The 24991-nt window shown below is 37.0% G+C and overlaps 1 protein-coding gene across 4 annotated transcripts in view; it reads left to right on the top strand.

The window, feature by feature from the left end:
* NSF (N-ethylmaleimide sensitive factor, vesicle fusing ATPase) overlaps positions 1-24991 on the top strand; it is a 162016-nt gene that overhangs the window by 36371 nt on the left and 100654 nt on the right. For all 4 annotated transcript variants that reach the window (XM_074019987.1, XM_005584555.3, XM_065531750.2 and 1 more), the window contains 4 exons: positions 6090-6256; positions 8943-9050; positions 9525-9600; positions 12009-12164. In XM_074019987.1, coding sequence (XP_073876088.1) covers positions 6134-6256; positions 8943-9050; positions 9525-9600; positions 12009-12164 — 463 coding nt within the window. In that variant the 5' untranslated portion in view covers positions 6090-6133. The remainder of the gene's footprint in view (positions 1-6089; positions 6257-8942; positions 9051-9524; positions 9601-12008; positions 12165-24991) is intronic.

Here is a 24991-nt window from a genome sequence, read left to right as displayed (position 1 = left end):
AACTTAAAAAATTATAGAAAGGTTGCAAAAATAATGCGAAGAATTTCTGTATACTACCTTTACCCAGCTTTACCAGTTGTCATATTTTCTTTATCTTTCTGGCTCCCTGTCTTCCTCTCTGGGTCTCTGTCTCTCTCTGTACACACACACACATACATACACACACACACTTCTTTTATCCTACTTATTTAGGAACCTGACAACTTATCATTTTTTCTAAGTTAGATGGAATTTAAACATTGGGGCTATTTTATTTTATTTTATTTTTGAGATGGAGACTCGCTCTGTTACCAGGCTGGAGTGCAGTGGCGCAATCTCAGCTCACTGCAACCTCCGCCTGCAGGGTTCCAGCAATTCTCCTGCCTCAGCCTTGCAAGTAGCTGGGACTACAGGCACGCGCCACCACACCTGGCTAATTTTTGTATTTTTAGTAGAGATGGGGTTTCACCATGTTGGCCAGGATGGTCTCAATCTCTTGATCTTGGGATCCGCCTGCCTCAGCCTCCCGAAATGCTGGGATTACAGGCATGAGCCACTGCACCCGGCTAACATTGGAGTTATTTTTAGTTGGCTTTTTCTCTGTGGAAGTATGAACACTTGTTAAATTTAATGAGAAAATGGGGTAGTATGTAACGTAGGTTTCTAATTTTCATAAATTTTCTAAATATGAGGCTAAGAGTACTTAAAACTTTGAATCTAGATATTTCCTATTGTGACAAGATACAGAAATTCAAGGTTATAAATTTTGATGAGTTGAGAAATGTGTTTTGTGGTTTAAGTTGTAAAAGCATTCTTCTGCTAACAGAAATGCTTATCTTGATTGTAAAGTCAGATCTTTAAAGAAGTGGCTCAAACAGACTTAATAAGCAAAATTGTAAAACCCAGTAATCAGGTGGGAGTAAAGTGGAGTAAGCTTGAGGGAAGGTAGAGTTTTGGGGCCCAAGTGATGTGGATGATGTGGCCATAAAGGTAGAAAACTGGTTCGGTTTAAGTAGACATGTAGACCAAGATGGGATAGGAGGTGTGGTTTGAAGGAGGAGTGCTCAAGCATTCTGGAATGGGAGTTCCGTAAGGTGAAACATTTTAGTCAAGTCAAGTGATTTTAGTCTGAGGGAATCTTCTGGAGGAATCATTTAGTCTGTCTTCTTTCCATCTGGCAGTGCCATATTTTAAGTGTTACAGGCTAATGTTTTGACTACTATATATACATCTATCATTGTAAAGTCCAAGTTTATTCAAAGAATTGGATAAACTTATTTTTTGCTTATAAAATATTTATTAGTCTTTTATATTAAATTATTATTAGCCATAAAATAAGAAAACATTCTCAATCTTCTGCTTTGATCCTGGATGAAATCTTCAGGACTCAAGAGTCCCTGACTCAAGAGTCCCTTTGGGACTGACCATGGTGCTGACTTGGCGCTGCCTGGGATACTGTCCATGGTGCTGCCCATAGCACTTGAAATTGTAACAGCTTGGTCTTTTCTATTTGGGAACATTGGCCTTAAACTAAAATGCATTTGAAAACTACAGTCAGCACATTACTACAGTCAGTAGTAATTATATATTTATATATTTATTTATTTATTTTTGAGATGGAATCTTGCTCTGTCGCTGAGGCTGGGGTGCAGTGGCATGATCTCAGTTCACTGCAACCTTCTCCCCAGTTCAAGCAGTTCTCCTGCCTCAGCCTCCCAAGTAGCTGGGATTAGAGGCATGTGCCACCACACCTGGCTAATTCTTGTATTTTTAGTAGAGAAGGGGTTTTGCCATGTTGGCCAGGCTGGTCTCAAACTCCTGACCTCAAATGATCCACCCACTGGATTATAGGTGTGAGCCACCGCGCCTGGCCAATATTTTAAATACACTGATTCAAATTTCTCAGTATGGAGATGACATGAATATATGTATACACACACATATGTATGCATTATGACATTATGATATTGTTTTGGTATCTTTAATGCACAAAATGGTATTATACTATACAAACCTTTCTGCTGTAGACTTGTCACTCAATATTACGTTTCCAAGGGCCATCCATCTTTTTTTGAGATGGAGATTTGCTCTTGTTGCCCAGGCTGAAGTGCAATGGTATGATCTCGACTCACTACATCCTCTCCTCCCAGGTTCAAGCGATTCTCCTGCCTCAGCCACCTGAGTAGCTGGGACTTACAGGCATGCACCACCACTCTGGCAAATACTTTCTATTTTTAGTAGAGATGGAGTTTCACCATGTTGACCAGGCTGGTCTCGAACTCCTGGCCTCTGGTGATCCACCCACCTCAGCCTCCCAAAGTGCTGGGATTACAGGTGTGAGCCACCACGCCTGGCCAGGCCATCCATCTTTATTAAGTATACATAAAGTTTTTTTTTTTTTTTTTTTGACAGGGTCTCACTTGGCTGGAGTGCAGTGATGCAGTCATGGCTCACTGCAGCCTCAGTACCTGGCTAATTTTTTTATTTTGTGTAGAGACAGGGTCTCACTGTGTTGCCCAGTCTGGTCTCTAAATTCTGGACTTAAGTGATCCTCCCGCCGTAGCCTCCCAAAGTTCTGGGATTACAGATGTGAGCCACCGTGCCTGGCCAAGTTTTAATTTTAATAAAAATTGCTGTATAGTATTCTACATTATGAATATACAAACATTTTTCAATGTTTAAGTACTATAAATAATGCTGCAGTGAACCTCCCTGTAGATGTTTAGACAAATGTTCTAGCATCTTTCTGGGACAAACACCTAGAAATGGAATTGCTGAATCAATATATTCATTTTTACATTAAGATTTCAACCTACAAATATTTTCACTACATGAGGGAAATAACTAAGCTCTCTTGCCTATCAAAGTTACTCAGCATATAGCCTGTACTTTATAGGAAATGTTAAGAAGGAGCAAGCCATCCAGAATTGGAGACAGGAGAGTGTTCTGAAACTTTTAGCCAAAATTTGAACTTATTTGATCTTCAGTGTGTTTTATATTCCTTCCTCAGGCTTTGTTATTTTGCTTTTGAAGTAGTTAAAATATGTTTATGTCCCCCCTTTAAATACAGAAATCTGATTATACAAACAATTTCATTTAAATAGTTTACAGAAAATCAGCCGTTTGCAGTGACTCACGCCTGTAATCCCAGCACTTTGGGAGGCCAGGGCGGGCGGATCACGAGGTCAGGAGATCGAGACCATCCTAGCCAACATAGTGAAACCCTGTCTCTACTAAAAATACAAGAATTAGCTGGGCATGGTGGCATGCGCCTGTAATCCCAGCTACTTGGGAAGCTGAGGCATGAGAATCACTTGAACTCAGGAGGTGGAGGTTGCAGTGAGTTGAGATCGTGCCATTGCACTTCAGCCTGGGTGACAGAGCAAGACTCTGTTTCAAACATAAAATAAGAGTTTACAGAAAATCCTTGTATATAACTCAAGTGGCTAGAATATAAGAAATAAGTTTAGAACAGAATTTAGAGTATGAAATGACCATAAAGACTTATCTAGTTCAGTATTGATTTATAGATGTGACAAATCAAGGCACAGAGAACTTAAATTATTTACTTGGATTCTTCTGATTGCTAGCAGAATCTGTTGAAACATACATACTCAAAGTCCCTTTGAAGAGAGCAGCTTTGTTTGTAATTCACTAGAATCTTTGCAACAGACATTTAATACTGCACAGTGACTTTTTTTGCTTACCCCTTGCCATTTGACCTCAGTAGCTCACAAAAGTTCCATGCCTGTTGTTCAAAGCAAGTGTGAAAAAAGTCTTTTTTATTACCTGCTTTTGTGGTGAGAACTGCAGAAGCTCACTTACCCCATGTGACTTGGACTGGTAGTTAAGTGAAAAGTTGGTTAAAGGCCTTTTCTTGGAGGTTTGGTCCATGGATTGGAGTGCTGTATTATCTTTTGTGCATACACTTCACCCGTAATTTCCAGGTGGATTTCTTTGAAATGGCTGGAGAACTTAGACTTTGTAGAGCATCCGAGAGTGCCAAAACCTCTTGGATTTTTGTAGAGTTCACTCCCAACCTTTTCTGATTTTAATGCTCATACCTAGTTAGCAGTATTTTTTTTCTAGAAGAAACTCTTCATTTAAAAAAATTTCCCAAAGCTTTCAACTTAGATTTATAATATCTATTCTAGAATGTCAAAGTCATTGTAATAACAGTTCAACAACCAGACCTTCAGAAGTTTTTATACTATTTAATTATATATCATAATTAACTGTAACAAGCGTAACTAGCACAGACAGATTCCAGAATGAACTTGGCTGACCCATGATGTGTAGCAGCTCCGTCTACAAGCTCTGAGCATTAGGCAAACCATAGGCTGATGGGTATATATTGGAGGGATAAAAGTTGGTCAGCTTTCTGATGAGTCAGCTCAGTGGAAGTTGCTTAAGAGAGCTGCTACTGTATCCTTAAGGGGACACTGGCAAATTTTAGGACAATTATCTTCAGGGAACCTAAAGGGAAAATAAATGTGTGTGTGTGTGTGTGTGTGTGTGTGTGTGTGTGTGTGTGTGTGTGTGTGTGTCAAGCCTTATTGAAGAGTAGCGATAGACTCTTTCTTACGGCACATAATCAAGTTGCCCTATTTGGGGAAACTCAAATGCAAAAATCCTCTTGAACTTTTCTGGGTAGCTTACTCTACTCTTTCCTAATAGTACCACTACAGTATATAGCACTGTAATATATTTTGCTTTAAAAGGTTGTTTATAAACTGGCATTTATAAGTATACTTTTGAGCTGATTTAAGAATCAAGTCTTTTTCCTAGGGAAATGCTTCTTTGTAATTATCTGTAACTAGCAAAATTTGTTTTAACACATATTTTTCTAAAAATATGATACGTAAACTCTGTTGTAGTTGTACAATTCAAGGTTTTTGGTTGAACAGTTATTACATGATATAAAATCATGTGTAACACTTTAATATTTAAATTTATTACACTGTAACCTAAAAGTCATTTTAGAACTTTTTATGTGGCTTGAACAGGAATTTTCTTACCCAAGGCTTTGTATGTGTGGTTTATTGCCTCCTTCATTATTAGCATGGAGACCATGGGTTTTCTGTTATTGTTGTTTCATTTAAACAGTTCATGAATATATTAAGCACCTGAAAGAAACTATGAGATGCTGTTAATATGAAGAGGAGTTAAAAACCTGGTCCTTGCCCTTATCTACATGCCACGCATGTGGAACTTATTATAGTTCCCTAGATGTAGCAGGTGCTCAGGCAACATTTTGTAGTAGTAAAAAAGAAATAAAAAAGAAATGTCAAAGTCTAACTTGCTCTAGAGCAAATTCCCCTAGTAAACATTGTTTTTCAAGCTTCTTTTTTTGCCTTGCATCCTACTTTCCTAGGCCAGAGGAATTCGTCCACATTCCACCTTAGCTGTTTTCTTGTGTCAAACAAAAATCTTATTTGGAAATAGCATGTTATGGCACCTGTGTCAGGGCATGCCATACTGTACTGCATTGAATGAGGAGAAAGATGCGGAGGCCATGTAGGGAGGATTGTGATCCTAACGAGAGTGGGATGAGGGATAACAACAGACTGCGTTCAGTATTTCTTTTGTTGTTGTTGTTGTTGTTGTTGTTGAGACGGAGTCTCGCTCTGTCACCCAGGCTGGAGTGCAGTGGCGTGATCTTGGCTCACTGCAAGCTCCGCCTCCTGGGTTCACGCCATTCTCCTGCCTCAGCCTCCCGAGTAGCTGGGACTACAGGCGCCCACCACCACGCCCAGCTAATTTTTTTGTATTTTTAGTAGAGAGAGGGTTTCACCATGTTAGCCACGATGGTCTCGATCTCCTGATCTCATGATCCGCCTTCCCAAAGTGCTGGGATTACAGGCGTGAGCCACCATGCCCGGCCTGCCATTCAGTATTTCTAATTCATTCAGATGGGGAAGAAAATCTCTAGTGGTTATTATTTTTTAAATCTGTACCTGTGTGTCCCTCCGGTGAAGGCCGTTTAAGTCCCATTTTTGGTGAAGTAGTTTTATTATGATTCATTTATGTGAAACTTTTAGTTACTAGAAACACAACAGGTATTTGGTACTCCTGTGATTTTTTTAAAAATGCTTCTTTTTTTCCCCTAGTCTCCTTGTATACATTTGACAAAGCCAAACAGTGTATTGGCACAATGACCATCGAGATTGATTTCCTGCAGAAAAAAAGCATTGATTCCAACCCTTATGACACTGACAAGATGGCAGCAGAATTTATTCAGCAATTCAACAACCAGGCCTTCTCAGTGGGACAACAGGTAGTTTTAAATTTTCTTCCATTCCTTTAACTTTATAGGTATTCTAATTTCTGCAGTTGTCCAAAATTAATTCTACCTTTTAAAAAGTGAGAGGAGCTTTGCGTATCAACTGGTATATCCAAGGTGAGTGATAAAAAGTGAGGGAAATGTATTTACTGAACTTCAAGGAGTCTGTTCAGAAAAATTCTAAAGTGGCTTTTAGCTTTTAGATTATAATGTCATGTATAATTACAGCAGCTTTTCCCTCAGCAAATTTGGGAACCCTGCAGACATATATATCTGAAATTTCTTTTTATATCATAGGACATTTGTTTTGCCTCTGAAATGTCTGTCTCTTTCACTAATATAGTTCTGTAGAAAACATAGCTCTTGGCCAGACATAGTGGCTCACGACTGGAATCCCAACACTTTGGGAGACTGAGGTGGGAGGATCACTTGAGCCCAGGAGCTCAAGACCAGCTTGGGCAACATAGTGAGACCCTGTCTCTACAAAAATTTTTTACAAAAATAGCTGGGTGTAGTGGTCTCAGCTACTCAAGAGGCTGAGGTGGGAGGATTGCTTGAGTCTGGGAGGTTGAGGCTGCAGTGAGCCATGATTGTGCGATGGCACTCCAGCCTAGGTGACAGATCGAGACCTTGTCTCAAAAAAAAAAAAAGTTCTTATTTTGGTTATGGGCTTATTTGAGAATCTTAAGAAAATTGAATTCCTGCTAGGTAGGAAAAGAATATAGTGCATTATTTTAAAAAGAGTACTAGAATTGGAATGAACCTCAAGAGATTACCTTATCTAACTCCACATTTACAAATGAGGAATTTTATTTTTTTATTTTTTAAAATTTATTTATTCATTTATTTTTTGAGGTAGTGTGTTACCCTGTCACCCAGGCTGGAGTGCAGTGGCGCCATCTCAGCTCACTGCAACCTCTGTTTCCTGGTTCAAGTGATTTTCCTGCCTCTGCCTTGTGAGTAGCTGGGATAACAGGTGTGCGCCACCACGCCCAGCAAATATATGTATTTTTTGAGACAGAGTTTTGCTCTTGTTGCCCAGGCTGGAGTGCAATGGCGTGATCTCGGCTCACTGCAACCTCTGCCACCTGGGTTTAAGTGATTCTCCTGTCTCAGCCTCCCGAGTAGCTGGGATTACAGGCATGCACCACCACACCTGGCTAATTTTGTTCTTTTAGTAGAGATGGGGTTTCATCATGTTAGTCAGGCTGGTCTCAAACTCCTGACCTCAGGTGATCCACCCGCTTTGACCTCCCAAAGTGCTGGGATTACAGGCATAAGCCACCATGCCTGGCCTTTTTTTTTTATTTTATTTTTTTTTATTTTTAGTAGAGATAGAGTTTTGCCATGTTGGCCAGGCTGGTTTCAAACTCCTGACCTCAAGTGATCCTCCCACCTTGGCCTCCCAAAGTGCTGGGATTACAGGTGTGAGCCACCACACCTGGCCAAATGAGGAATTTAAGATCTAAAGAAGGTAAATGGTATGCCCATGGCTACACAGCTAAGGAACATAGTTGAGATAAGAATTAATAAACACATATTTGATAGTACCTAGTACTAGCCACTGTTTTAGACACTGCAGATCGGCAGTGAACAAAATGGATGTAAACCCTACTGTCATAGAACTTACTTTCTAGTTGAGGAAAACAGAAAATAAGACAGGAATACCATGTACAGTTAAGTCTCTGATGATAGTAGACCAGGACACTTCACCAGAGAGCCATTGCAGTACTGTTGTGTATTGGATGACTAAAATTGTGCTCAGATTGCCTAGCTAAACTTGATGGTTTTTACCTTTGTTTTTAGCTTTAGTATCCTAATGGAAAATGTTTAGGAGAATGTTTAATAGGAAATGCTTTGGTATTTATAATAATTTAAAACTCAGTAGCATGTAGAAGTCGGTAAATCCGTGAACGAGAATCTTTCATAATTCAGAGAAGAAGTAAATATCTTACTCCAGATCACTGTCCTTACTGTTTCTTCTCATTTGTGGTATCTGGTAGTATAGCAGGATTGACGGACAGCCCAACCTGTAATATTTACCGCTATACCCCAGCACATAGAAGAAGACCAGACTTTTAGAAGGGACTCAGCAAATATTTGGTGAATGAGTAATTGAGCACTCAGAAGCTGTCTCTGCACTTGTAGGGCAAGCATTTTGTGCTGGTGATAGGAAAGCATGAATTGCAGAGTCACAGACCCAGGTTTGACTCCTGGTGTTCTCATTTACTGTGACTCTGAGCCTTGTTGCGTAGCCTCTTTCTGTATCTCAGCTTCCTCACTAGTAAAACGGAGTCATAGTTTCTGCTTCCAAGAGTGTTTGTGAATATTATATAACTGCCTGTAGCATTTGAATTAAATACTAAGATACTTTATTCTTTGTTAGAAATAGTAAATGTGGTACTCTTGAATTACTTTAGGTGGCACTCTGACATTTAAATTAGATATTTTTTATCCACATGAAATAAATTTTAAACTTGAGTTTTGTAGTCATTTTGTAAACACTGATCGTAAGTGCTAATTCCGTTTTCTTCATTGGCTATGAGTGTGCTTGAGGAGCAGATTGGAGAGGAGTATATAAGAGAAAACTGGTTTTCTGCATTTGAAAAACATTGGTGATGATCTAAGAAACCATTATATTATGAAGTGATTTTTCTCCCCTTAACTCTTTTCTACATAGCTTGTCTTTAGCTTCAATGAAAAGCTTTTTGGCTTACTGGTGAAGGATATTGAAGCCATGGATCCTAGCATCCTGAAGGGAGAGCCTGCAACAGGGAAAAGGCAGAAGGTAGGTTTTATTTCTGATCATCTTTACTAGATCATCCTATAATGTAATTTGTGCAGATTGATTATAATTTTCCTATCTGTTGCTTAGTGATTTTTTTCATATTGTGTACCCTTTTGAGATAGTAGGGGGGAAATTGCTTTCATAGCCAGCATTGTTATTAAAATATAACTTAAAATGTACTTATTTGCAGACCTAATAGTAATGTAAAATGTAGACATATATGTACATATAATTTGCATGAATGCAGATATTTATTGTAAATAGTAAGAAACGCATTATTGGAAAGATACAGGCATGGAAATGAGGCATATAAGAATTGTAGAAGAAAGTTATGAGTAAAGTAAAAGTAGCTCAGATGATAGTCTGGAAGGTTTGCTTTGCCCAGAGAGACCTCATTTCCCCCTCACTTTTGGCCTTGCTTTGAGAAGTCCGAAAGTTTACTATTAGACACCTAATTATTGTCTTTCTATACAGATTGAAGTAGGATTGGTTGTTGGAAACAGTCAAGTTGCATTTGAAAAAGCAGAAAATTCATCGCTCAATCTTATTGGTAAGATTTACAGTTTTTAGAAGATTTGAAATGAAGTGGGCCTGTTTCTATATGTAACTCAACTACAGTGATTTCCAAATGGGGAAAGGAAGGAGGAGCATCTGTCTTGAGAGAGTTTATCACAGAAGCATGGGATATTTCCTGTAGGTCAGGTTTGCTGATGAAAAAGTTTAAAACATTCATCTGGATCAGCTTTGTCCAATAGAAACAGAATGTGAGCCACATGGGTAATTTTTAATTTCCTAGAAATAGCACTAAAATAAGAAACAAATTAATTTTTTAACTTTTAATTTTGAGATAATTTTAGGCTTACAGAAAATTTGCAGAAATAGCTTAGAGAATTTCTGTATGCCCTTTACCAGCTTATACCCTGATGTTAATGTCTTATTTGACATTATCAAAAATACAGTGGTAAGAAATGAATATGGTTTCATTTCCGCTAACTAAATTACAGATTTTATTGAGATTTCACCAGTTTTTCCATTGTGTCCTTTTCTGTTCCAAGATCCAGTTTAGGATCCCATATTGCATTTAGTTGTTCTGTGTTTTGAGTTTTCTTCAGTCACTGACAGTTCCTCAGACTTTGTCTTTTATGACTTTGAGAACTGGTCAGTTATTTTGTAGAACACCCCTCACTTGGTTTTGTGTTAAATGAGATAGCATCATCATTTCTTTTAGTGATTCAGTGATGAATGTGCAGGTCAAGTCTTCCCAGCAGATTCATGGTTCAGTCCTACTCTTGTACTGTAGCCCAACTTTTGTCATATTAAAACAATGCAGCTTGTTCTCTGAGAATAGTAACTCACCAGAATAAAGTGCCATTAACTGGGCAGTAATTCTTATTTTTGGTTGATTTAACTATGTTGATATCTACCCCACTAGAGAGGAGAGGGTTTTCATTGGTTACACACCATCATGTCTAGGGTCACTTAAGAGTCTTCGAGTGTGTGGCCTTTATTTCCTGGTCTGCACATTACCATTCCCCCTTACGGTTTTTTGTTAATATAAAATATTTTATTTATAAAATATGGTTAGGCACTCGAAAACAATTTACACGCTCTAAAGTTTGGTTCTGTTTTCATAGTTTTGTAATTTGCTTTTTTGTAGTTTTGTAATTTGCTTATTTTGTTTCAAACATCTTAAATACACATCTATAACATGATTTTTAATGCCTGTATGTCATTTTATGGATGTAGGATGTATTTTCCTATTATTTATCTAGTACATTTATGAAGTGATTTCTTTGTATTTTATTTTTGTGTACCTTTTATTAAGCTATCCCAAGGAAGCTGCGTAACTTTGATACAAAATAGGTATTTCTAAATAATCCGTGGGAAAAAATTGTGTAATTGGCATGCAGTAAATTTTGCCCACAAGAGGGCAGTAGAGTGTAAGAAAAAATATTTTTGATCACTTTCCAAAGGAAATATTAAGACCTCAAATCTCTAACCATAGAATTATCATCTAGTACAAACTTTTTAAAAGTGTTACTTTATTTTTAATTGACAAATAATAATTGTATATATTTATAGGGTACAATTTAATGTTTTAATACATGTATACATTGTAGAATGATCAAATCAGGCTAATTAACATATCACCTCAAATATTTAGCATTTCTTAGGATAAACTTTAATGTGACATTTTCTTCCCTGGTTTTATAAAAACTATATTATTACTTTACTTTTTGTTTATAATAGAGCATACTAAGGTACTTAATTTATTCTTTGTTTGAAATAGTAAATGTGGTTCTCTTAAGTTACTTTAGGTGGCACTCTGACATTTAAGTTAGATAATTTTTGTCCTGTGAGAGAATTTTTAAACATGAGTTTTGTAATCACTGAAGTCTTTAGGATGATTTCAGACTTTTGTGTGCAAGTGAAGAGAAAGCAAGGAAGACATCAAACTTGTTTAGTGCATCTCGTTAGGCTGAGGGATTATATATATGCCCAATTACCTGTATAAGCACAATCTGGATAAATATATGTATTTTAAAATACACTTGAGTTAGGAGACTTCAGCGACTGCAAAATGTCAGTTGCATTTCTGCCAGCTAGTGTTGTCTTCATCAGATATGCACATGGTGTTTCTTCTGATCAACCAAGTTAGTTAATTTGGTTAGATTGAAGGTTAATAAAACCAAATTTTGTGGACTGATAGAAATAGACTATAGCATAAGTTTAGCTAGTCATTTTGACAGCGTGTTACCATATATGGAGATCAGACAAAGTAGATAGCATAGCAAAACTTACCTTTCTGTCTGTAAAATCAGCTAAGATTATATTGTTCATTTTTGTATATGTAATGGTAGCTTTTCTTTACTCATTTAGGATGTTCAGGGAGTTCTGTCTTTTTAAACTTAGTGATAAAGTCCTTGTTTCACATTATATAATATTCGTTTGACATAGGCAAAGCTAAAACCAAGGAAAATCGCCAATCAATTATCAATCCTGACTGGAACTTTGAAAAGATGGGAATAGGAGGTCTAGACAAGGAATTTTCCGATATTTTCCGACGAGCATTTGCTTCCCGAGTATTTCCTCCAGAGATTGTGGAGCAGATGGGTAAGTTTAAAAAGGAAAATGTTATAAAGTCTTGTATTATTAAAAAAATTAATGCAATGAAGAATCTCTTTTCAATAGTTTTGAAATTATTTTTCAGACCCATTAAAGTATTTTTGTCTTTTTCTTTAAAAATGAACAGATAAATTTTCTGAAAAACTTTTGTAATACTAAAACTTTTAAAATTACATTTTAATTTTATGGGGAAATCATTGAAGTAAGACTTGTGGTGGCTCCATTTTGTTATTTATTTATTGAAAAATGCTTTTCTATGGGGCATATTTAGAAATTTCCCCTGACAGTAGTAATACTAGTAGTGACTCCATTTTGTTTATTTATTTCTGTAAGAATGTTTTTCTATAGGGCATGTTTAGAAAGTTCACCTGACTCTAAAGATCACTATGGGTCAGATTTACCCTGCTGAATAATAATGATCTATTAGACTGTGTGCATTGTTCTAACATTAGCTGGCGTTCCTTTTTATTGTGCTGTCGCATTACCCAGTTAGTACATCTTCATACCTAATAAATGGATGCCTGGCATGTTTTTAAATTAAATAAGTTTGATCCAAAAAGACAAATGCAGGTTATACATTGGAGTTTCTATATTGCATACAAAGAAGTGCACTGTTCATTTATCACTTTCTTCTTGAAGATTGATTTAATTTATCTGTGTGAAGTGACTTTATTTGCCCAGTGGAAATGCTGTCATGAGTGTTTTCATATCCATATCATTTGTTGGATTGGAATGTGAGCAACAGAATATCTGAGAAAGGAATGTATAACATACCAGCTTCTGGCAGACTATTAGTGTAAAAATAGCATCCAAAAAAAAAAAAAGTAGAATATGAATATATTACTCCCCTCATCCCCATCATTCTTTATCTTTAAATTGCTACTGGAAGATAAAAGTGCATTTATTATGGTGGGGATAAGAACTGCTTTCTAGGCACTAAGTGCTTGGATTGTATTAGCCTTCTATTGTTGGTAGCCTTTCTGCCTGGTCAGTCACTCTGATAAATTACAGGCACGGCACACACCTGTTCACTGGGTAAAGGTCGAGTTTGGAATTGGATTAAGAGAAAATGACAGAGACCCTCATCACCTGAGTTTTATACACCTTGAAATGGCAATAGCATACTTTTTATCTCAAAGATACAAAGGCCATGTCCATTAAAAGCAGAATTTTAATTGGGAAAATATTTTAAAATGTGGTAGTTCACTATCTTGTTAATTTGTATTTTTTCATCAAGACATGAAAATATTGTTAAGTGTATTTTGGGTAAAAGCAGGGATAAAGAGATGATTCCAAATGTTCTAAGTTATTCTTGTAGAATGTTTTTACTAGTTTTCAGAACTGAGATCTAGTGCAGAAAGAGTCTAATGATTCTGTTTCTTTGAACATTTATACTGTGTAGCCAACAAGTAGAAAAATAACTGCATTGATAGTGAGCCATCTCTTTTAATTATAAATGTTTTCTCACCATTTGGAAGCTAGTGAAGATACAGTTATTCAGATACTAGTTTGCTATTTGTGAATTATCTAGATCCTGCACTTGAAGCTACGCGCAACGTCAGTATGCGTTGGGTAGATAATGCGTAAAGGAATTGGACTCACATTGGTCAGTTTGTGACCTTGCCAGCTGTTGGAGAGTTTTAAATTAAATCAGAACAGATTTGGAATTTATTAGTGAATTTCATCTGTTTCTGATATCCGTATTGAAATGAATTGAATTACAGTAGTGTGCTTTTTGTTGTTTTTGATGTGCTTTTTGACTAAGCACTATGGTTTTGAATTTTGTGAGTGCCGCTGTCCAGAACCTTTTTTATGGATTTATTTTTCTAATATTTTTACACTAATCAGACAAAAAATGAGTTCTATCCTTTTAGAAAAGTAATTTTTTTTCTCTTTATGGCTTTTTGCCATCAGGAAGCATGTGTTATCAATTTCATTCAAAAGACAAACTAGTATAAAGCTGCCCTGGCTTTTGAGCTGAATTGAAAAACTTATTTTCTTTATTCTGAATAAAGTTTCTGGGTATCTTAAAAAAAAAAAAAGTAAAGCTCCCTCTTTTTTTTTTTTTAATGGTTAAATGGCTGAGAAATAATTCTCTTGTAATGCATGTATCATTCCCTGTCTTCCAATAGAGGCTTCTATTTTCCTTTGAATTTTGGGGGAATTATATAGTAAAATCCTTTCTTGCACTCCAATTACAGTATGGTTATAAGGCTCTCATTAGACTTTGGTAAAGGTACATAAATAAAAATGGTTACATTTTGACAGAATATAAATAAAATTATACAAATTCTTTTTATGCGTATTCTGTGTTTTTTTAACATGTCAGATGGGAACAAATTGATTTTTTCCCCTTTTTGTTAACTAAATAGACAGATCTATATGGTTCAGAGATTCAACTGGACACTGAGTATGACTGGTTAAATCAGTTCTAATTTTTAAAAAAGGTTAGGAAAGAATAATTTATGTAGGTTATGGGGCTTTTGTGTTTCAAGCAGAAAACTTTACTTTTGGCTTAAGACCAAATTATTGTCTTTCCATGGAGTCTAAAGTGATGTCTACTTTGTAAACAGGAATCTTAACTAATGGATTTTTTGACTATATATCAATTTTCAAATTTACAAAGTGATAAATTTAGAATATTCTCTTCTGTCATTATGTTCATTAGACTGATAATTATGCTTCTAGATAACAGAGTTCTTTTTGTTTATAAAACTTCATGTTGCCTTTTCAAAATTGAAAATATAGTTTAGCTACGAGCAGAATGTTGCTGATGAGATATAGGAGGACTAAAGAACTTAACCAGAGGCACACAATTATGCAGTAAAATTAAGGAACTGATGAGGTAATATACATGAAAATAACTGTCATGGAGTTTCCAATCTGTTAGTTTCTCTCTTGAAAGTCTTTCAAATAGATAGTGTATACCTTTCTGCTTTTGTACTTTTGTTATATTTTTGTAGAATTAAAATCAAGGAAACCCTTAAAGTAGAAAGGAAGTCACATAAAGCTCTCTAGACTGAGGGATAAAGGAAAAGGGATTATTTAGGGGAATATCAATTTAGACTTTTGTTTTTGTTACTGTTTTAATCAGAGTAACTGTTGAGTTTCCCCCTTGTCTGAAGTAGTTGAGCTCACCCAAACCCAAGTGGGGCAGCCCTTCCTTGGAAGTATATGAGAGCAACCAGCAAAGAAAACTAAACCTATACCTTGCACTTAGTAAATACCAAATAGGTATTTAGTTAGAATGCCCTCCAACCCCCCACAAAACAGATTTTTAATTAAGAATTACCTTAAATCCATAACTTTATGGGCTAATAGAAGCCGCATTTGAGTCCCAGGGTAGAGATGTGAACATCAAAGCTGGTATCTGGAAGTATGGGTGAATAAATTCAACAGCTGATTGCTGTCTTTCAGCATATTCAGGTGTTAACTGAATAGATACTAAATACTCGTGTTCGGACATTTACCACACTTATTCCCCTGTATGCAGTTTTGTGGACAGTGTTCAGGATAAATAAATGATCGATTACCTCAGTTCTCACTGTAGCTTTTTTGTTAGCAAAGATAGAGTTTCTGCAAAGAGACTTCATTTTTCAGCATCCCTGGCATGGGATTCTCTCTAAATTATAAATGTCAAAGCAAAAAAACACATCGTTTTCAGTGAACAGTGGAATGATTGTTAAAGAATTAGTCAGCGTCTCTTAATGTAATCCTGGGAATAGGTTCACATCTACCCAAGGAAAAACCTAGAAGGAAAAGGATGTAAAAAGGGAAGACCTCAGTCTCACACTGTCTTTCAGTGGATCTGTGGGGTGTAGATGTTCAGGCCACCTAGTGGGGAGGAAAGCCACTTGTTATGGTCTTGTGCCCCCATTCTTTGAAACTGACACTGTGTTCTTTTTGGTCTCCTTTCCCCAGTGTCTCCCTCTGTAAGCCCATTTTCAATAGTATTTTTAAGGTTTCTTTTGAAATTCAAGAGAAAAGCAACTCTTTTCTGATATCGTAAGTGAAATTGCAGTTACTCTATGAAATAGAACTGCTGAGAAGATAAGGAACCTTTCGATCACACAGACATCTTTCACATGCTAAAAACAGTGCAAATAAAACATAGTGGAAGAAAGGGCACTAAGGTTTTGTGCATGCCATATTTGGGAGAGAGGGAGTTCTTGCTAAGATTAACATAAACACTGACACTCTTAAAATGCATTTTCACACCCCCACTCATGAGGAGAGATTGCATTTTAAATGGGGGTTAAGACATCTAGCCGAACTCCAGGGCTCTGTAAAAGGAACCCTAAGGCTAAAGAGCTTATCTGAAATTTGAAAAAAAGAAAAAAAAAAATGAAGCTTTCTGACATTCATCTTTTTTTCTTGTATTAGTCATAACTTGCTTTTCAGCTATATTTTAGGTTTTGAATGCCAACCTGACATCTGTTCAAGTCTGCCTGTAATTTATTAGCAGAGGAAAAGACAGCAGTTGCTCACTAGTTAGAGATGCAAAATTTCTCCCTTCCTGTTCTCCACTAAGTATTTATAGATGATACCTGGATATGAGGAATGTAATAATTTACTAAAAACTTCAGGTCAGGAAATTTATAAAGATTTTTTTTTTGATTGGAAGAATAAAATGGCTTAAGACCATGTAATTTCCGAAATCTCTAGAGCAGGATTGAGAGACAAAGCATATACCCTAAAAAATACTTTAGCTAACTTTCTATAAATTGTAGTTTTTTTAACCTTGAATTAATCTTTCCATTGGTTTTCAATTTTTTAGTTAAATGTATATTTGAACAGTAGTTGTGCTTATATCTGAAAGTCAAACTATATGTAAATTCACCTGGCATTTGCATTTATAGGCAGACTTTCAGAAACAAATCTTTTGGAGAGGCAGTGCTGTCTACAGAGTCGCCAAATGGATTAGATTTCCTGGCAACTACAGTTGAGTTACTTACAGATCAACAGTTGGGTCACTGCAAAGTTGAGGTCTGAGTGTTAACCTGAGTGCCCACCGGTAAGAAACTGGTTAGAGCCAATCTTAAAATGTTATAGCTCCAAATGTAGAGACATGTTTGTGTTAATAAAAAAAATATAAAAGCAAATGCATTCTAAAAATCTCTAAGGACACACATTACATTGAAAAAAATGTTTACGGCTGAATGTGGTGGCTCACACCTGTAATCCTAGCGCGTTGGGAGGCTGAGATGGGAGGATCACTTGAGCTCAGGAGTTCAAGACCAGTCTGGGCAGCATAGTGAGACCTTGTCTCATTTATTTTTTTTTTAATTTAAAAATTTAATTAAAAAAATTTTTTTAAGTGTTTACTTCCGTGGAAGGGAAGCTATGATGGGGAATACAGGGAAAGTTTTGTTGTTTTACTCGATTTTACCTTTATGTCTGAATCTTTTATTATGATATTGTATTTCTAATGTGTGGTTTTAAAAGCCAACAAACAAAAGATAATATCACAGTATGTTTCTTGGGGTGGCTCTACTGTCAGCACGGAAAGTCAGCAGGAAGCAGGTACATCCTTCCCCCTTCATGAAGTTTTCTCTGGAGGAGGAGAGTGCAGGGTAAAAGGCCCGGATTCCAAGGGCTTTGCTGGCAGCCCCTTAGAGGGTAGGCAGAACACCTATCCTATTTGGTCAAGAAGAGAAAAACAGTTTCTCCATATATAACAAACTGCTTTCCCCCAGAATATTCTGCATTATAGTAATGGTGTAAGTAGTCTGCCCTTCAAACATGAGAACATTTGCATCCAGGCCTTTAGGCAGCCAAGGCAGCATTAAAGAAGAAAGAGTGGGAGCAGAGTGAGCTGAGGGAGAGCAGAGCTTCTGACATTTGAGGAACTGGGCGTGAATTTGTTTTCAGCCTTCAAAAACCATTCTCTTGAGGAATCTAATTCACGTGACCCCGGAAGTGAAAAGGTTGGTGTTTTCTCCTGCTTTACTCCCATACGTAGGTTGGTGATTATAATGAGGGTGTTGGCTAATACTAGCCAGACTCTGTTCTATGTGCTTTATTTATTATTGTGTTTATTAATCCTCACAACAACCTTCAGAAGTAGACACTGTATTGTCTCCGTATTATAGAGCAGGAATCTGTGTCTCAAAAAGGTGAAGTAACGGGTCCAAGACGCACAGCTAGTAAGTGGTAGAGTCAGATTTGAACCCAGGCAGTCGAGTCCCAGACTTCATTTCCTTAACCATTACATATTATTCTCCCACGAAAGCCCATCGTGTAAAACCATTTAAATGGGCTTTCTAGCTTCACTTTTTGGGGGACCTTTGAAGCAATCATTGAGGCAGCCTTTGTTCTAGCCACGGGCCAGTCATGGCACCATTAAGATTTTGGGCTGGATAATTATTTGGTCTGGGGACTGGGTGTCCTTTGCATTGTAAATAACTAACTTTTCTAGTAATCTGATGTGTTCAAATTGTCATGAGCTCAAGAGACATGAAGATTTGGTGGTGGGCTGTAATGCTTAATACCTCAATGCCACTTTTTTCATGTGTTTTTTGCCACGTGTTGTAGCAGAATACAGGAAGGAAGGAACTGGTATGGGTGTGTCAGAGAAGTTGTCTTAAACTGTCAATCTGGAGATGGAACATAAATATTAAAATTAAATAATCATTTAAAAATTAAGCAATATAACAAGTGATATCAAAGGCCAATATTTGATTAAGTGCCAGATGAGCAGTACAGTTGATAAGCCCTATAGGAATTGAAAGAGAATCACATCAAGAAGACTTCATGGAAGAGGCAGAGCTTGAGTAAGGCCTTACATGCTGAGCGGTTTTGGATAGGAGGAGAGAAGAAGATGGTTGTCCATATCCTGGGAAGAGTGACAGACTAAACACAGTATAGACTTCATGACTTAGACCAGTGTAGCAGAGCTGTTGTTTGGAAGAAACAGGAAATAAGATTAAAAAGTTCATTTGGGGTTAGGTTGTGGAAATCTGTGGGGAGATGAGGACTCTTTTAAGTACTGTCCCTGTTTAACCTTCCAGACTCAGGTGCTTCTCCTGTGTTTCCCTGTACCTTGTATATACTTAGATCTAGCTGTGTTCTTAATGTAATTATTCATTTGCATTAGACTCCTGAGGCAGAGTTTCTCAACCTTGGCACTATTGACATTTTAGGCTGGATAATTCTTTGTTGTAGGGCGCCTGACCTGTGCATCATAGGATGTTAAGTGGCATCTCTGGCCTCTGCTTGATGTCAGTACTTCCTTTCCTCACCACTCCGAGCCCCAATGATGATTTTAAAAAATGTGATGAAACCTGTGTTGAGAACCATTGCTCAAAGGCCTTTGAAGGCACAACTGTAATGTCTTCTTATCCATGTATTATCAACATCAGGGGTGTTGGGATGTAGGTTGCAGGTCATTGTTGGACCATGAACCACTGTTACCAGTCCACAATAAGATAAATATTGGAAATTAAGAGTAAGCAATTGAAATGTTTATAGCAATTTGACATTACCACAATTTTTTAAAAATTATATTTTACAAAAATGTTGGTCTGCAATGGATTGGAAATTTAAAAGGAAAAAAAAAATACAACTGGACCTTAGCATAAATAGTTTGAGAAGCACTGGCCTATGTAAATATTTGCAAAATGAATGAAATTTTTGAACAAATGCCTTGGAGAAGAGGTGAGGCGAGTAGTCTTAGAGACTAGTGGACTATTGCTGTCCAGTGCGTGGTACTTAGAATCTGGATTGGGGTGAAGGCAGCAGGAATGGAATAGGAAGAAAATACATGAAAAAATTGCAGACATGAAACTGGCAGAATTTGGCGATAGTTATCGCGGGTGACAGAATTGGAGGTGAGACTCACATCTTGTGAGAAAATGTTGGAAATAAGGAAATCAGGAGAACGTAGTTTTGGGAAAGTAGAGAATATCATTGCACATATTTTCAGTATCGTGAAAGAAAACTGGAAGCTGAACTGAAGAGAGGAAGAATTACTGGCATTTCAATTTATTGAAGCCTAGCTTCAATCAGTCTGCACATGTTTAGGAAACACACTGTTGACCACTCTTGCTTGAAATACCCTCTTTACTTGGCTGTTCTCACTCCAAGCGTTTCTGGTTTTCCTTTTTTATCTCTCTGGCTGTCCCTTTTCAACCTCTTTTGTGTCCCTTAAAATGTTGGGATTCCTCAGAAGTCTGTCTTTGACCTATTATTTTTCTCTAATTATTCTCCCCCAAATTGATCACATCTGTTTCATAGCTTCAATTAGTATCTTTATGCTGCTAACTCTCAAATATGCATATGCCACCTCTGTCTCAGTTGAGAACTCTGGATTTGTACCAGCATAACGTGTTGAGTATTTCATGATCACATAGTTAGCTTGAAATTAAACACATTCAGTTGCCCCTCAGTCCTCTCTAAACATGCATCTATATCTGTGTTTTCTATCTCTGACAATACTGTAGCCAAAAATCTGAACACCTTTAACTCCTCTCTTTCCCTCACCCCCCACTTCCAGTAAGCCACAGAATAGACCATCAGTTCTGCAATCGCCTCAATCTATCTCAAATCCCTCCAGTTCTCTCTACCTCCCCCTGCCACTCTTCCTTCAGGACACCATTATCTCTTGCCTGAATTGCTCCATAAGCCCTCAGCCTTGCCCTTCTCTAATCCATTCTCCACACTGTAACTGGAGTGATTTTTATAAAAAGGCAAGTCTGATCCTGTCACTGCACTGGTTCAAACTCTTTAGCAGCCCGCCTTAACTCCTTACATGGTTTACAAGCCCTGTGTGATCTGGCCCCTGCCAAACTTTCCTGCCTCGCCTCTCAGCCTGTGCACTTCCCCCGTACTCTGGGTTCCAGCTAGCCTGTGCTATTTTCAGTTCTTGTAATTTGCCATGCTACTTTCTCTTACCTCTATATCCTAGGGATCCTAGGGTTATTTTTTTTTTTCCCAACCATCTTTTCATCCAATTCCTGTTCACTCTTCAGGCCAAAGCTTTGATCTCACTGTTTCTAGAATGAGTAGGCTTTAGTCTTCCTCCTGTGTGTTCCAATAGCTCCATATTATTTTATGCATTATTACATAATGCATATTATTATATTTGTATGCTTATTTGTATGTAATAAGCATATTATAATTGCTTATTACATGTCTGTATTCCAAATTCTCCCTCCATGTCCCTGCCCTCACAAACATGATATACTTTTAGTAAAGAATAGGCCTTGTTTATTTTGGTCACTGATGTATTTTCTCCTCCTGGCATGGTGTCTGGCTTGTAAGTTTTCAGGAAATGAATAAATGCCAGGAACTTGATTAATCTTGTTTAATTAAATAGCACACTTAGTTTGACCCAAGCCCTGCCCTCATGACGCTTACAGTCTATTTGGGAATAACACTGTATTTGCACATCCTAAAGCGGTACTATGTAAAACATAAGGCACATTGTGAACCAGATTAGCAAAGTAGGCCACATGGAGAAACAGCAGATGCATTTAAAGAGCAAGACTGAACCATGTCTTTTAAAAGTCAAAGCAGATATGATGTTTATAATTCATTACTAAATCCATGTAGATCCTCTTAGATTCTGAGTTTAGGAAAGACTTCTTGGATTGGTCCCAAATGGAACTAGGCTCCAGAAATAAGAAGGGGAAGAGTATTTTTTTGGGTACTTGTGAGCTACCATTTGCTTCATTGGGAACTGCCATTCTTATGTAAGGGCACTGTAACAGGAGTATTCACATTTAAGGGCATCAGGTCAATATTGTGTCTGTGTGAGTTTGTGTGCACTTGAATGCACGCGTGTATTTTCTATTTTTAAGTAGAAACACATTATAAAAATAATGCGTCCTCATAAAACAGCACAGATAGAGTAAAAAATGAAATCTCCCTTCATTCTACCCACTCCAGTTTTACTCCCTCTCTTAGAGGTAGTCACTGTGAAGAGATTGGTATGAATTTTTCAAACCCTTTCCTAAGTATTTATATAATAATGTATAATCAATTCATTCATTCATTTATTGAGACAGGATCTTGCTCTGTTGCCCAGGCTGGAGTGCAGTGGTGCAATCATACCCCATTGCAGCCTCGCACTCCTGGGCTCAAGCAGTCCTCCTACCTCAGCCTGCCAAGTAGTGGGGACTACACCCAGCTAATTTGTGTGTGTGTGTGTGTGTGTGCGTGTGTGTAGAATAGGGGTCTCACTATGTTATCCAGGCTGTTCTCGAACTCCTGGCCTCAAGCAATCCTCCCTCCTCAGCCTCCCAAAATGCTGGGATAATAGGCATCAGACACAGTGCTTGAGTTTGTTTGTTTTTTTTTTTTTCAACCTAATAGTGTGTCTTGGGTTTTTTTTCTGTGATAAAACACACAGATAACATTTTATTTTTTAAAAAGTTAAATAGTATTAGCAAATCTGCATCCACACAAGTCCTGTCATGGTAAGTTAGTATCTCTTCCTCAGCAGGAAGAAGGCTCCTAGGCATACACCAGAACAAGGTTGGCATTGCGTCTCCTTTCTACTCATTTGTATGGCCCTAGGCCTCTCAATGCAGCAGGGCCCTGGGCACTAAGCTTCCTGAGCCTTGGTACCCTTGCCTGAAAAATTATTTATTGGTAGGTAACATTAATGTGTGTATAAGTTTTCTAACACAGTACCTGGCTGACTGTCAAACACTCCATGGATGATAGTTATTTGGTATGATTATATTGCCAAGAGGCACTTTTGGAGCTCTGTAAAAGGTAGAAATTTATAACCCAATCCTTTTAATCTAATGTGAAGATGTGTTTTCTTCTTATCTTAAATTTTGTTGCTGTTGAAAATAGTTGACACCTGAGATTTTCCTCCTATGCTGTTTTATAATTACCCATTTTGAACAGTGTTTGTTGATAAGGTAGTCAAGGGGACACTTAGAAGTATTTTTTCTTTATTTGTGAAGTCATACTTTGGCTGATTTATATTTACTTTTTATCACATTCCATCGGAGAGGAGCTGATAAATTTCTATCACCTCTATAAATCTTGTCAGTTCCTTATATGTGATACACTAACTTGGAAAAACAACAGCTATCTTGATAGACACAATAGAGAATGGGATGTCAGAGGAAGGGAAGAATTAGAATCTTAATAATAATACTAGTAAAAAGCTACCCAGGACTTAAAAGTTACTATTTGAGAGTACTTCTGCCATGATTCAAATAAGACTAGCCTTAGAATTCCATATGATTTGTTACTTGGAGCAGTCTACCTTTAATATGTTTAGTATGTTCATACTTTTTAAAAAAAAGAACCTGCAAGAAACTTGGGCTTCACTTTTTTGCTTTTTAAAGAATTAACATAGTGTTATTTCAGGTTTGTAAAGGAAGTTACAGAAGACAGCAGTAAATCCCTTCCATGTACCATTTTACTCGTAGTGCAAAATTAGACATTGAAAATTATTATGGGTACTGTATTAGATATTCAAAGATTTATTTGTGGCTTTGACTTCTTCACCAACACCTCTGGCTTTAATACAGTATCTTTTACTGTATTACCAGAGCAAGTACCGGTTTGAATCCTTTTCTTACAAATCCTATTTTTACTTGAGTGACTGCAAACTTATAAAGATGCACACGTCTGTAGCTTGAATGTCTGTGCTATTTGCTCAGGTATTTGCTTGAATTTATCCTCGATGATATGAGTTTTTTAAAGTGCTTTGATTTTAAAATATATCTAGAAACCCATCATGAGGGAGAAATCTTAGCAAGACTTAAGCACCTTTTCGTAATGACTAGTTACTGTAGGATAAACCTATAAAATAGTATGCTGCTAATCCACACATTAGATATATCCAGTCAAATTTCAAATATACATAGGAGAATTATTCACATTGAAGGTTATTAGTGCATTCCAGGGACATTTCCATGTTGGTTCACAACTACCCCTTTGCCTTACACTTTCCTGTGTTACTATTCTTCTCTTTCTGTAAAACTTCTCTTTGTTGTTACTTTTTACTTTTGTATCTGTTACCTGATTACTTTGGCTTCCTCTGTGACTATTCAGGGAGCCAATTGTGGCTGTGATCAGCTTAGAGAAAGGGAGATAGGGAAGACTCACTTAAATGAGTTACAAATTCTCTGTGTTCTGATCTTTATCTGGCTATTGCAGTATGACCATAGGTGATACTAAATGAAATAGAACTCAGCTTTTCAAAATTTGGATTTGTCTTATAAGTAGTAATGGCTCCAGGTGGGAGACTGTGTCAGCCCAAGGATAGGCAGATAATAGTTTATTGCCACAGTCAAAAGATTGAACCCTTTTTTTTTTCATGTTATCTAGAAATGAATCTTTTTTTTAAAAAAAAGGAATGAGTTGAACTTATAATATTTTAGCAACGCATAAAAGAATTTGAAGAAAAAGATCATTTGGAAGGAGAGACAAAACAGACTGAAAGACATTGTTTAAATTTGTTACTTTTATTATCTTACTTGAATGCTATTTTTGCCCCTCTTGCTATTATTAAACCCTTTGCTTTCTGTTTTCAGTTGCTCCTGTCAAGGCATGAATTTTTCTTAGGATGATTGTCATCTATTTCATATTATCTAGTATTCCTCTCTATTATGAGCAAATCAAAAGTAGACAGTGTATCTGTAGATATAGATTTAAATGCACTAAGGTAACTATATATTTGTATCAGAGACCTAAGGAATAATCTAGTGTAACATTTACCAAATTTACTTAAACTTAACATACTTACATAAAGACAGACCTGTTTATGTTTCCAAGGAACACCAGTTTGAGAAATGCTGATCTTACCTGTGTCATTCTTATTTTGTAGATGAGGACGTTGGGACCTCAGA

The sequence above is a fragment of the Macaca fascicularis genome, chromosome 16, assembly GCF_037993035.2.
Source record: "Macaca fascicularis isolate 582-1 chromosome 16, T2T-MFA8v1.1".
Classification (NCBI taxonomy): domain Eukaryota; kingdom Metazoa; phylum Chordata; class Mammalia; order Primates; family Cercopithecidae; genus Macaca; species Macaca fascicularis.
Note: the sequence above shows the minus strand (reverse complement) of the source record. Positions and strands in the feature narration are given on the sequence as shown.